General features: G+C 47.4%; 3 protein-coding genes across 3 annotated transcripts; all 3 read right to left on the bottom strand.

Annotated features, from left to right (window-relative positions):
* Positions 1-353: 353 nt before the first annotated feature.
* Positions 354-4,120, bottom strand: BX661DRAFT_186536 (fibronectin-binding protein A N-terminus-domain-containing protein). Its single transcript, XM_051537036.1, has one exon. The coding sequence runs from the start codon at positions 3,809-3,811 to the stop codon at positions 380-382; it is 3,432 nt and encodes a 1,143-aa protein (XP_051389618.1). The 5' UTR covers positions 3,812-4,120; the 3' UTR covers positions 354-379.
* Positions 4,121-8,477: 4,357 nt separating this feature from the next.
* Positions 8,478-8,909, bottom strand: BX661DRAFT_186510 (uncharacterized protein; the record flags this gene model as incomplete). The annotated part of the gene is made up of 1 exon (XM_051537035.1): positions 8,478-8,909. A coding segment is annotated over one exon (266 nt), but the record flags the coding sequence as incomplete, so codon positions are not given.
* A 1,010-nt stretch (positions 8,910-9,919) lies between these two features.
* BX661DRAFT_186498 (uncharacterized protein) lies at positions 9,920-10,322 on the bottom strand. The gene has a single exon (XM_051537034.1). The coding sequence runs from the start codon at positions 10,143-10,145 to the stop codon at positions 9,960-9,962; it is 186 nt and encodes a 61-aa protein (XP_051389616.1). The 5' UTR covers positions 10,146-10,322; the 3' UTR covers positions 9,920-9,959.
* Positions 10,323-14,018: the final 3,696 nt, after the last annotated feature.

The following is a 14,018-nucleotide window of genomic DNA, read 5'->3' as shown; positions in this document are numbered from 1 at the left end:
GCACCCTGATATGCCATCCCCATTTTGCAATGCACACGCATGAGCGCACACACACGCAAAAACCACAAAATTGACTTGCCAAGATACCAGTCTGCTTGCAGAGGATCCAGTTCTCACCAACGGAGCGCACAATTGGCAATGTGCATAACAAGGGCGACAAGGCACATATATAAGATGAGGCCGGCCCTAGTGGTATTTAGAAACATCAGTAATAAAACCTTTTATAAAATCACCCCTACCTTTTAACACTAGACAACTAGTGCTCTTCACACCCCCTCTTACTATAACAATACATTTAGACTCGAGTTGTATCACCTGAGGTCCATTTTAAATAATTTATATTTAAATAAAATGTTGTCTTAAAAAACCAGTTTTAATTCTACTCGTCTTTTGACTTGGATTTGGCCTTGGTCTTTGCCGCGGCCTTTGACTTTTGGCGGATAGATTCCATATTGGGCGCCGTGACCTTAACCTTGCCGAGCATCTGCGCGATCATCTCCGGCTCAGGCACAACCTTCATCAGCTCCTTCTCGCGGTTGGCCAATATCAACGCCAGCTCCAGCCGCTCGGCCTCTGCAGGATCCAACGAATGTGTGGATCGGGGCTTGTTCCCATCGGCAGCCCCCAAAGCCACGGTCAGAGCCATCTTGCACGCCTTGCCCTTTTTCATCGTACCGGGCACAAGCTTCACGCGGTACTTGTATGCGGACAGCGCGCTGTATGGTGCACAGACAGGGATGGCCGATGCCAGGTTGTCTCCGAGCAGCGGGGCGGCTGTCAGCATGTCCAGGACGTCGAGCTGCTGGTCGGACGCGGTATCGACTATTTCGTCGTCATCGTCGATGTCTTCGGGCGTCCCGCTCGTCGCAATTGTCGCTGGATTGTCTGCAACCATGAGCGCAGCCAGCTGGTCAGCTACAGTGTCATCCGACGCGGCAAAATCAGCAGTATCTGCCTCATCGAGCTCAGATGCAGGGTCATCGTTACCGTCATCATCACCATCGTTGTTGTCCTCATGTTCAACCATGTCAACTGAAGCAATATCACTTGCTTCAGCGGTCTTTGCCAGCTTGGTGTCAAGAATGGCACCGACGCTGCGCTTGCCACTGGCAGCTGAAAGCGCCATCTTCAGCTCGCGCTCATCGTCATCCTGGTCGGCATACTTTTCCTTCATCTTGCGCATCTTGCCCTTCCTGCCACGCTTCTGTTGCTGTTGCTGCTGCTGCTGGTTGGCGTTCTGAGCTGCATGATTATCAAACTTTTTCTCTTGCTCTAGGCGCCGCTGCTCCTGCTTGGTCAGCTTGCCTGCCGCCACTGCCGTACCGCCACCAGTAGCTTGAGAGGCAGAGGCACCGGCACTCTGCGTAGTGGTTTGCTTGCGCTGGTCGCGGCGTTCCTTGGCAGAGACATGGCGCTTGTTGGTGTTGTCGCCGCGGGGCATTTGTGCAGCTGCATTGCTCTCGTTGGCGAAATCGTCGGCAGCTGCTATGGCTTGCTCAACCTCCTCGAGGTTGTACTTTTTGCGCGCCGCGCCAAAGTCCATAGCCGCAGCCGCAGCCGCTTTGCCCGGTCTCCTATGCTTGGCCGCATCAGAGGCAGCGGCAGCAGTATCAATGGCCACGGCTGAATCAGTGGGTGCACTGCCACCGACAATGGAAAACTCTGCAGTCTGATCCGCCTCGTTAGAGTCCTCAGCGGCTTGAGACTCAGTCTCGTTGTCCGCGGCAGTCAAATTCGCAGTGCTTGCTGTACCAGTGGCCGCACGCTGGTTTTCCTGCATAATGGCTAAGCGCTGTTGGCGCGCAGCAACGTGCCTAGCAACGCTCTCGTCGTCGGCCAGGCGGAAAGCAAAGCCAAAGCCGTAGACGAGCTGCGTCGGTGGCAAAAAGCGTTTCTTGCCGCGGATCATAAAACTGCCCGTGCTCAAGTACTCACCGGTGGGTGCCGACTTGCTGACCTGGTGCGCCTCGACCCACCAGGCCGAGGTGACAATCTTGGCATCCCAAGCGCGCGACTGACAAACGCTCATAATGCCCGCCTGGAACAGCGTTGATGGCGGGATGGATTCAGCCGACTGAGACTCGAGGCCGCGGTTCTTGACAATGACCGAGGCTGCGCCATGGAGATCAGCGTGCACGTAGGCGTCGCCTGAGCGCAGGTGGCGCTTGACCAGAAGCTCGTTCTGCTGCATGTCATGGCCGGCCAAGACGAGGAAGCCGTCGGAAGACAGGAACCACGAGAACTTCTCGAACCAAAACGGCTTGCGCTGCTGTGTGACCGTGGCCGTGACCTTGGTTGCGCGCAGATCCGTCTTGATCTTCTGCTCAGCCGACTGCAGCGCCTGCGTCGACACAGCCAGCGTCTTGGCATGCTTGACTCCCGCGTGTCGCCGCGAGTTGTAGTACCGCTGGGCGTTGGCGAATGCCGACTGGAAGATGTCTACGTCAACGGACATCGGCCCGGCAAGCTGCATTGCCCCGCGCTCGGCACCATCTGCCCCGTCGCTGTCGCTGGCACTGCTGCTGTCGTCGTCGCTCTCGTCCCAGTCCGCCGGCTCGTCAAGCTCGAGGGTGATCTGGTTGGCGGCCAGATTGAGTCTGATGATGCGCTCGGCCACAGGGTTGCCCTGGTCCTGCTGGTCGCGCACCAGCTCCTCCAGCTCCTTCCAGTCCATGCCGGCCGCCACAGCCTGGCGGATAATCAAAATCGCCTGGTCAACAAACTCCAGATTCATCTCAATACGGCGCGCCTGCTCCTCGGTCTTGCGGTGCGCGCGCTCAAGCGCAGCCACGCGGCCCTCGTGCTCGGCCTTGATGGCCTCCAGCTTGCGCTCGGCCGCCTGCTCCTGTTGGTGCGCCTTGACCTTGAGCCGCTGCGCCTCGATGTTCGAGAAGAACACGTCGGCCGCATCGCAGAAGGAGGCAAACTCCGTGTGCGGCCGCTGCACGTACTGGTCGAAAAGCCACGGGCTGAACTCGTCGTAGACTTCATCTCCCTTGTCTGCCCGTTCCGTGCCAGCGCTGTCCCTTTGCGGCACAAAGGTGATGAAGCCGGGGTGAACCTCGCGGCCCAGCCGTGTTACAATTGAAAACGCGTCGGCGTATGCCTCGAGCAGCGCGTCGATCTGCAGCGACTCCGGCGCGTCGACATTCACTGCCGCTGACACACGCTGCGACGGGCTCATTTTGGCGCGCAGAATGATGTGCTCGGTCAGTGCCGGGCCGTAGGCGCCAAGCATGGTCAGTGTGCGCTTCAGTGTGTCTTTGGGCCCGGCTCGCCGCAGACATTCGACAAGCTGCGCCCGTGCGACAGGATCGATGTCGCGCGACTCGGCCAGGCTGTACTGCCGCCCAACGGCAAAGGCCGGCTCGCCCTCTAAATGCACGACTCGCATAAGCGCCAGAATGTTGTACTGGTAGTCGGTCAGGATGACATTTCCCGACGCGTAGAACTCGCACAGAATGTGGTATGTGCCTTCAGCCTTTGCGCCGGCTGCCACTGCAAATTCAAAGTCCACCACGCGGTCCATGCCAATCTGCCGCACGCCTGTCAGCCGCCGCGCCTTCAAATGCTTGCGCAGCTTCATACAAAAGTTGGACGGAATGATCGATTTGTCGCGAGTGAATTCGGTCGTGTGCATTCGGATGCCGGACTCCACTAGGACCAGCTCTTTGCAGTCGGGCTTTGTGAATTTGAACAGGAACGTCTTGGGATTAACGTCGTAAATTCCTTGGAGACGAAGGCCAACAATGCGCTTCTGTAGCGCCGTCACTGTCGCTCGCACGTCGAGCGCTGAGAATCTTTGCTTCATTGGGGGTGGATATAAATTAATTCGAAATCCTATTGAAAAGTGTAGCTTTTTGAAAATTATGAATTATAAATTGCAAAGGAAAGAAGAAAATAAATAAAAGAAAAAGAAAATATAGAGGACAAAGGGCTCTTTGCATTGATACGCAAAACACGTGAGCTTTTGAATGGGACCCTTTTATATATTTTATGTGCCAGAAGTAGAAGAAAAGATACATTGGCGAAGATATTAATAGTGATACAATATGTAATACAAGAAATTGCGGCTTGTCTCTGGCAATTGGTTAATGAAGCAATCGCTAGTTAATTTCCTACTTGCATAAATACTAATGAATATGAGCAGTAGAGGATGTTTATCCCTTAGCTTTCTTTTAGTTCATTTTTTGAATATATATTTTTAGCATAACACCTCTTCTCTTTTCCTAGTTTTTGAATACAGCTTTTAAGTGCATTATTGAATCCACTCATTAACATTGGCAATGTTGAGCTGGTCGTAAACTGCTCTGGGCGATGTGGTACTGCCACTGACTGCAGGTTCATGGAGGTTCCGAAGCCAGTGCCTGCTTTGGATTCTTTGATTTTGCACTTCATGATCAAGCCATCCTCTGCTGCTGCAATTGTTGATAATGCTGCTGCTGTGGCAGACGAGCCCCACTTGTTGTACTTGCCATAGTGCCCATCGCTCAGTGCACTTCTCGATGGCAAAGCAGTGTAGAACTTGGGCTGGAAGTTCGAGTCTGTTGTGGCCACTACTTATATCCAGGAAAATGCTAGTGGCAAGCATGGCTTTCATGTGGGTCTGCTCACCAGCCAGCTGATGCAGGTCGGGTAGTGCTCAGATCAGTCTGGGGTTTTCTCTGAGAGTGGTGAGGGCGTCAGATATAAGCTCCAGAGAATCTCCCATGACGGCATGTGGATATTCAAATGGTATGGTACAGTGACAGTGACAGTGACAGCAGCATTGCTAGCCCTGGGCAAGCACAGCAATCAGTACAGCAAAAAATGGGAGGCTGGGGATGTTATTGGCACAGAAATTAATTTATATTGTGGCAGTGTTGTGTATTAAAGCAATAGCCAGTCGATAGGTAAGGAGTTTTAAAGGGGCGTGAGTGAGTTTGCTGCTGTGGACAAATACAAGTGGCGGTTTCCTGCTGTCTCGCTTGCATCGGAACAAGGTCCTGTTGTTTTTGAAGCTTGATGTTAAAGAGAAAATACTACTGTTGACCACAGTTTTGCAATTGGCATTCTGAGCGAGAAATGGCTGTTGATTGAGCCAACATGCTCGCTGCAATGCTGTGGCCATTGCTATAGACGCTATTTGAAATGTTGAAACGCTTGCCAAGGATTGTGTATATTGAAAATAAGCATGTGCAAAATGTGAACTAGGATTGTCCGAGTAAATGTTTTTTGAAAGCCCGTTGTAAATTTTTCTGAAGCATTATAAACAATGCGACTAAACTGGCAAAGGTATTTAAAAATGACAGACTCAAAATGACATTTGTCTTTTAAAAATAGGAACCACCATGCATCTAATAAAATATTATTTTAACATGTAAATTTTGAACACATTAAGCCTGTTTTAAATGAATTATTTGCAACGCCATTGAAATGCGCGCTGTAGCAACCATTGTTGAACTAATATTTTAAACTAAGCAGTTCTGCAAACCTGCAATTATATTTTATTAGCTGGTCGCGATCAACTGATTAGCCAGCCTTGGTTGTTTAGCCAGACAAACACTCAATTGATAGTCATACAGGGACACACATCACATAAATGTACTGTCGCACTCCATCAATGCATAGCGCTTTTACAATACATAATTATATATACATAGTGTTTATCTCTTCACCTTCACTGAACATTCATAGAACTCCCAGATTCCAGCAAAAAATAAAAACTGAAATTAATGAATAAAATTGATTTTCTACTGCCCCACCGTACCCATCTTGAACCCTATTTTAGAACCTGGCTACATGCCTCTGGTTACCCAGGCCTGTGTCTAATTTTCTGGTGGTGGAAGTGTCTGCTGAGGCGTTAGTAAAATTAAACCCAAGTACTCAATCTCTCGACTAAAGCATCAATCGTGGCCATATAGCTAGTGTGCATATCTGCTGCCCTCATTGCTTTCGTCTGTGGCCACTTTGGCAGGCCATTATCATCTTCTTGTCATGGATTTCATATTCAGGATGTTTGTTGAGATTGGAGTTCTTATCAACAATCAGCATTTCTTAGGCGTCAAGGATGCCCTCATTTCTCGTTCGACGTGAAAGCTCACACTGTCTCTTGTATCAGCCCTGCTGATTATGTACAGTCTCATTTACAAACACAATTGCTTGTTTTTGCGTGATTCCCTTGAGTTTTCTTGAACAGCATTGTATACCTGTACTTTGTCAGCTCCTGCCAACTACGGCTCATACCCAGGTCCAGCTTCTTGTCCTGGTAATGGGGGTCCACATGTATCTTGAGTTTCTCCAATGTGCCATCTATTGGTGCCGGATGCACCTGGAGTCTGTTGATTGTTTCAGCCAAGTGACCTTGCAGCTGGGTCTTAAAGATCCAAGTCAAAGTTCTCTTGCATTCAGAGTTTTATGCTCCCGTCACGGACACATGAAACATGTGGCTCTGTGTCTCAATTGGTCTGACAGCCAGGCGATGGAGCATAGACGCATCTCTGGTTCAGTGTATGCGTTGGAGAAGCACATATTCTTTACAGCAGTGAATGGCAGGGCCACCATGCTCCCAAAAGAAACAATAAAAGCTCAAAACCAATGCACAAGGAAAAAGAACAATGCTGGTTGGAAATTAATCCGTAAATATAATTATTTCTTGTTTCCATATTTCAGCCAACCAAATGCAAGCATGAGAAGCTCAAAATTTTTTGTTTATATTAAAAATTTTTTGTTTTTGGCGCAATCCATCGCAACAAATTTTCACCTTTGCAACTTTCCACCTTTACTTTACTTTTAATATTTACTTTTTCTCAATTCGCACCATTTCGTTCAATTTGTTTTTTCTTCACTTTTTATTACTTTTACCATACCTCAGTGCTTATCAAATACACACACACACACACACACACACACTCTCTCTCTCTCTCTCTCTCTCTCTCTCTCTCTCTCCCCCTCCCCCTCTCTTTCTATTTCCCTTTCCCTTTCTCTCAATGATGTCTGAGCTAGCTCCTCCGAATAAGACCCCGCCGAATCAAATAGGCGTAAGTACTTCAATATAAACGGATTGTTATGATATTGATGAATTGCTGTTGTTTATTCTGCGTGCATATAAAACAAATTCGGACACTAATTTAAAACATTTTGTTTTCTTTTTTATTAGAACAGCAAGACAGGCAGCACTATCCAAGCGCCCTCGAGAAATCAAAAAAAGAGGAACTGCCACCCGGGGAATCAGAACCCCCCGAAGTACGCGATAAGCGCCGTCAGCGGCTGCTGAAATGCCTCGGCGATAACATTAAGGTTGATCTGTTTGATGACTTTGTCGAATCGCTGGGCGTGAAGCAGCGGTATAATCAGTTCATCGAGGATTGGCCTGATCTCTTCCTCAACATAGCCAGGGGGTCGCCAGTGGTCGATAGCAAAGGCATCGTAGCCAATACAGGTTGCCCGATTGAGGAGTTCGGCGATTTCTCCATTGCTGACGTGTTCAAAAGCAACTCGGGGAAATTGATCGGGTTGACTAAGGAAGCTTGCTTGGTCAAATATTTTATCCTCCTCTTCAACGCGATGGTCAATGCGGTTGATGTCGCAAATGGAGGTATTCCAACAGGCAGAACTCCAGTCCCAGAGTGTGGGCTTAATCTGGGTGACCATCAGAGCGATGCTATACTAAGTACACCGCACAAGCCAGACATTGCATTTTACTACAGTGACTACGCAGAGGAGAACGCTCATTCCATCCATGCTATACTCGAGGCCAAGATGGATCCAAACTCCAGTAAAACTTCAGAGGATACTCGTGGCCAGCTCGCAGATTACGGACATTTACTTAATGATCAGCAGGCAACCCGCACGTTTGCGCCTGTCTTCTACCTCCATGGGCACATCCTGACGCTTCACGCATATTATCGTGACAAACTGTACATCATCGAGCTCGGCCAGCTATGCTTTAATACGAATAATTGGACGTCTCGCCGAGCTAAAAGAATTCAGTCATGCCTCATGCAGTTCTGGTTCCTGCTGACTCTTGAGTCGAACATCTTCGGACATTTCTGCGATGTCTCGAAGAAATCTAGCTCTTTCATTTTTTCGCAGGAAGTCGATATGGAGAGCAAGGGCGATTCGAAGATCGAAGTCTTATACTCAGCTTCCAAGCATGTCAAGGATGTCAAGGATGGCGCTGCTCTGTTTTGTATCAAGGAGACAATAGCGCGTTATTCATACATGGTTGGGCGCCATGTCCATTTATTCAGGGGGAAATTCAATGGGAAGCATGATTCTGTGCTGAAGCTTTCCTGGACCCCAGTCAATCGTTTGCCTGAGGGCGCCGCATACGCCATCCTCAACAAGAGACCAGTCGAATGTATTCCCAAGATCTTTTCGAGTGGCCTGCTCATCAGCGACCTTAATGGATACCGGCTGGAGTTCGTGCTCATGGAGTACTGCGGCCAGTCAATGGCCGAGTGTCTGAAAGGCAAGGCCGACGATCAGAAAGCCGAGCTGGTTCCTGGCTTTGTCGAGCAGCTGACCCTGTGCCTTGCCCAGGCAAATGACACTGGTGTCCTGCACAGGGACATCTCGGCAGGGAATGTGTGCGTCAAAAACAACAAGGTGTATGTCATTGACTGGGGCTGTGCCAAGGTCGTTGGCTGGGGCACTGCTGAGGATGCTGCCAGGGACACTGACCCAACCCAACTCAAGCACATTGATGTTGCCGAACAGTGGGGGTTCAATGCAACAACAGTGGGACAGGTGGAGGTGGCCAAGGACCCATTTACAGGGACGCCGCTTTTCATGGGAATTCCCATGCTCAGCAGCAGCCCCATCCGGGGAATCCTTGACGACCTGGAGAGTGTTCTCTATGTCGTTATGGACGCAGTGCGCCCAGCCGGCACTAAGAGGGATGACGTTCAGGGGTTCAAATTCCTAGATTCTCCATCCCTTGCCATCACAAGGTGGGGTTTGATCCAAGAGGATGCTGTCTTGCTGGAGGAGTTTGGTGTTAAAAATATTAACCCTAGGCTCATAATGCTCATTTGTGCAATGCGCCGGTTCCTGTTTGAACCAGAAAACAAGGTTATGAACCACCGGCTCTGGTGGGACAAGAAATTTGTCCGACGGGCCAACTGGGACGCCGCTCCTGAGTTTATGCATCCCAAGGCAATTGAGCTCCTCAAAGAGGATAATGGCCAGCTTAAGCGACCAGCTGAGGACGAGATCAATGCTGGGTCATTCAAGAAGCTAGCACTTTAGGTTTTTTTATTTTTAATAAATCTTTTTTTGATCCCCAAAAATCAACTGCAAAAAATAAAATATTTACATTTTACTCATTTTCTTCAAGTTTAATAAAATTTTAAACTCTTGTCTGTACCTCTTGTTTACAGATTCACCGATCCACCGATCACTTTAGCTGTAAACAACAGATACTTTTAAACTCGCACATTGGCCAATTTTACTGAAGGTTGATTGCATCCATAATTTTCGATTTCTGTTATTTTGCCAAATGATTTCAATTTAACGTTGTTCTTTCTCATTTCTTAATTTACTTTATCATTTTTTCTTTCCTTTCCAATTCACAGTTTGCATTTTACAATTTAGTATTTTTTACACACTTTCAATATTCTTTTGCTAGCATAGATGATAGCCGGTATTACCTCGCAATTAGCGTCGGAACAGCACTCGGCACATACTGGGTGCTTTTGCATCTGCTGGACCAATTGCAGTACGGGTTAGATTTATGCTACGCACACCGACAAAAGAAGAAATGGCAACACGCCTGCTATGCTGGGACTAATCCTGACGGGAGTGCAGACAGTGAGGCGGCGTTGGACATTCAGATGCCCGGAATGGTTAATTCCTTGGCACAATTGGCGCTGAAGTCGCACAACTTTAAGCTGCAGGATATTGCGTCTGAGCTGGTGCTCGATACGGCTATACAGTGAGAGATGCTGCAGCTGATAGTCGCACAGGCTCTGGGTAGTTCAGCAGTAGAGGGGGGCCGGTTGAGGATAGTTGTATTTCTGTAAGTGCCGGTGATGACGCCGCAACGGGTCGGCAGGGTGGTTTGGGTCGGTAGCGTTGAGGTGCTGGTGGATGCTATGCGCGCGCCCAGGGAAAAGGAGGCAGCAACGCGGGCAGTCGCTGGAGCTGGGCGCTGTTGATGACATCCCCGCGTGTGTCTGCAAAGATGACCAGGTTCAAATGGGTGTTACAGTTCAGGAGCTATTGGGGCAAACATTTTAATAAGCATTCGCATAATTTGTGCATTACACACCCTCGGCTCTTGTTAGAAAAATAGCTTTATGCCACTCGCATCTACTCCCTCCTCTTGGCTTAGAATGAATGGACATATTTACAGCCATTTTTTTTATTTATTTCTAATATGTATTCTTTACTTCATTGGTTTTATTTATTCTATTCTATTTTGTTCTGCCCAACTTGGCTTTTATTGAAACAACCTTTTTAGCCTTTACACACAATGTTGCACAGCCAAATAACATGGATGTGAATGTTGGGATTGAGATTCAAGTGACTGCTTTTATTTTGCATGCCAACTGATAGAAGGCAAAGAAGATTATAGAGTATTAGATCAGGGATTCAATAATATTATCCAAATATGATCGCCCTTTTATAACATGCACGCATACACAAAGATTGCAACACCAAAACACAATATTTGAGCTGCTTGCAGAAAAGTCAGTACTCGGCATTAGTGATTATAACGGCTAGTGTGTAAGACAGGGCAGGGTCGAGGATGGCACACACACACATATGCGTGTGCCAAACCCGACCTTAATTATACTTTTGATTTCTTTTGTAATAATGCTATGTAAGAGGGGGTGTGAAAAGCACTAGTTGTCTAGTGTTAGAAAAGTAGGGGTGATTTTACAAAGAGTTTTATTACTAACTTTTATAAAATGTTGCTAGCGCCCGCCTTGTCCTATATGTGCCTTGTCGCCTTTGTTGTGCACATTGCCAATTGTGCACTCCGTTTGCAAAAACTAATTCTTCTGCAAGCAGACCGGTATTTTGGCAAGTCAGTGTTGTGGTTTTCGTGTATGTGCACTCACGCGTGTGCATTGCAAAATGGGGAGCATGTCTAGACATCATTATTATGCCTCCCTAATTTACACCTGCATGATCCAATTAGTACCCTATCAACCGGCATGCAGATGGAACCTTGTTTCACGATCCTCAACCTCGACATCTACTTCCATGTCTTCAGGCTGCGCAGCATTACATTAACGTTGCTATTTTTGAGCTGCACTAGATGTGGTTTTGCAGAACAGGCTGTATAAATGGGGCCATAGATTATCTACACAGTGAATATTCCCATCTCGATCCTAACGAATAACTCCTAATTGAATGTATCATTAGCTGTACACTCTCCAATATCTCCTGTTTTTCTTAACAAAAAGCTGAAGCATTTTTTTGCTGCGATAGCTTTTTGCTGCAATGGTCTCCAATACCAATCGCAATCCCAAGCGAATGTCAATACAGCCACATTGTTTGTATGCTTGCTGTCATCTCTTATTTTATATTTATTTTTACCAACGCTCTCTTATCAACTAAACAGCAAATTAAGCACAACGCAGATTAACCTGGACAAGTGCCCAATAGTTGTACATGTATTCGTGTTCGATGGCTGTTGCACATGATCAACTAAAACACAGACTAAATCAGCGGCTGCAAAAGTGCATGCAAACTAAAATTATGCAATTTATTATTCTAATATTATCTGATTTTTTCGAGCGATATTTACAAAATTCATTCTCTTGGCTTTTTCAGTCTAATTTTTGTAATTATATTTTTCAATGGGATTTTTGGGTGTGGTATGTACAGTGGTTTTATTTTCTGCCATGATGAGCGGCAAAGACAAAAATTAGCACAGTTAAAAGTAAAGTGCCATTTAAAATCATCACCGCGCAAATGATAGCTGTTTGGAGCTCATAGAGCTTCGAGTGCAAAATGTCGTTGGACGCTCAGAGATATTTGCAACTGGTTGTCATGTCTTTGGGTTTGGTACATGCGCTACTCTTTCTAGCCATGCCCATGTTGTGATTTTATGAGGAGCCCATCCAGACGCTGGCAATCTGGAGAAGGTATATGGGTAAACCCCACCCTTCTCCTATTCTGCTGCCTCTGATTTCAGGTCTTAGGCGTATCACCAGCCGGATACCTATTGAACAAATGTTCTGTGGGCCCCCGTATATACCACAGTTACGGGTCTTACGGAATGGAACCGGCCCGATTTTTATTATAAGGGTGTTCTTTAGGTCCCCTTATATACCCAGACATCCCAGACATGACATTGATGAGACCAGTTGCAGGTATCTTACCAAGTGTTTACTAGACACACATTATTTTTTGTGATGTGCGAATGAGCGTGGCTGTGGTAGACGGCAGATATAATATATGGGCTGGTGTAGTGCAATGGATGACGCTGCGCAAAAACTGTTGTATGTGTCTGATCCCCTCCCACAAAAGTTGTGTATTGTGAACCGATAATCCATGTTGAAGTCAAAGTTGATGCTGCTGTGTATGCGCGCATGTACTGTAGTCGTGATGCCCTAATGTTAGGAAAATATGTGTGTATTAGAAAAAGGGTGGTAGTATTTTAGAGGAAGTAGTGGTTGTTGGGAGGGAGATAGGGAACCAAAAAATATTTTGGAAAGTGAGCGCCTTTTTTATATGAAATGAGACATACAAATAGATGGAAAAGGGCAGCAAAAAAGCCCTGCCAGTTGAAAAAAGAGATGGAAAAATGAAAATGCAGTGGGTTTCTTTGTGTTCTGCCAGCCTGAAATATTTTTTGCACTCTTTTTGTGCACCAAGAGGGTTGCTATAATAAAACTTATTTGTACTAACTAATTTTATTAAAAATCCGCTATAAGGGAGCTTCAAGAGCTCCGCTTATCTATTCGAAACTATCGCCCGTGAAAATAGAAATCGCGATCGTAAACAATCACAATTTCAAACAATCGCAAATTCCCAATTGCAATTGTCACGTGACATCGCAATAATTGATGTCACATTTGCCCCCATTTAAGATCAGACTCCGGCGATCGGCTTGTGTTTTGGATGTGCTGCTAAGTATTTGTCGTATGCCTCTGTCTCCTCCACGTTGCTCTTATTTTCCCATGTCCGTCCTTCAACGCCATAACCTTCCCAATGGACCAGGTATTGTTGTTTACGGCGCCACACACGGTCATTCACGATTTTCTCGGCATGGTACTCGAGATGGCCCGCGACTTCTACAGGCGGGGGTTCTGAGCGGAGTTCGGCACGGTGATCTTCGGCGGCATGGTACTTTTTCAGGTGTGACCATGAGATGACTGGATGTATGTGCATGTCCGGCGGCAGCTTGAGGCGGAATGCATTTCGGCCGATTTGCTTCACGACTTTGTAGGGTCCAGCCCATTTATGTTGCAGGGAGTTGCTAGACCGGTTGCGTAGGTAAGGTGGCGTTGTGAATTTTGTGGAGACCATGACCTCATCACCCGGTACAATGTCGGGCATGGTTACCTTCTTGTCATGGTTCTTGATCATGCATAGTTGTGCAAACTCTATGTTTTCCTTGGCCTCATCGCTAATTCGTTTAATCTTGACAATTGTGTTGTCTGCGTCGGCATTGGGGTCAGTGGTTAAGGTGTCGAACACAATATCGGCGGCATTCAGTGGCTGGAAGCTATAATTCGTATAGAACGGGCTGTGCTGTGTCGAGCTGTTGCTGCGGCTGTTGTAGGTGAACTCGACGAGTGGCATGAACTTGTTCCAGTCGTTCTGTTTGTTGTTGCACATTGCGCGCAGCATTGTCTCAAGTATCTGGTTTACGCGCTCTGTCTGTCCATCTGTCTGTGCATGGCCGGCAGTGGACATATTAAGTTGCGTTCCCGTCTGTTTCCACAGTGTAGTCCAGAATGATGAGCAGAATTTCGGGTCGCGGTCAGAGACAATGGATTCCGGCAGGCCGTGCAGGCGGTAGATGGTCTCGAAGTACAGGTCAGCAGTCTTCTGGGCGGTCGCGGCATTGTGTGTTG

The sequence above is a fragment of the Kickxella alabastrina genome (assembly GCF_025024165.1).
Source record: "Kickxella alabastrina strain RSA 675 chromosome Unknown BX661scaffold_22, whole genome shotgun sequence".
In the NCBI taxonomy this organism is placed as follows: Eukaryota; Fungi; Kickxellomycota; class Kickxellomycetes; order Kickxellales; family Kickxellaceae; genus Kickxella; species Kickxella alabastrina.
The sequence above is the reverse complement of the archived record's forward strand: the minus strand, read 5'-3'. Positions and strand labels throughout refer to the sequence as shown.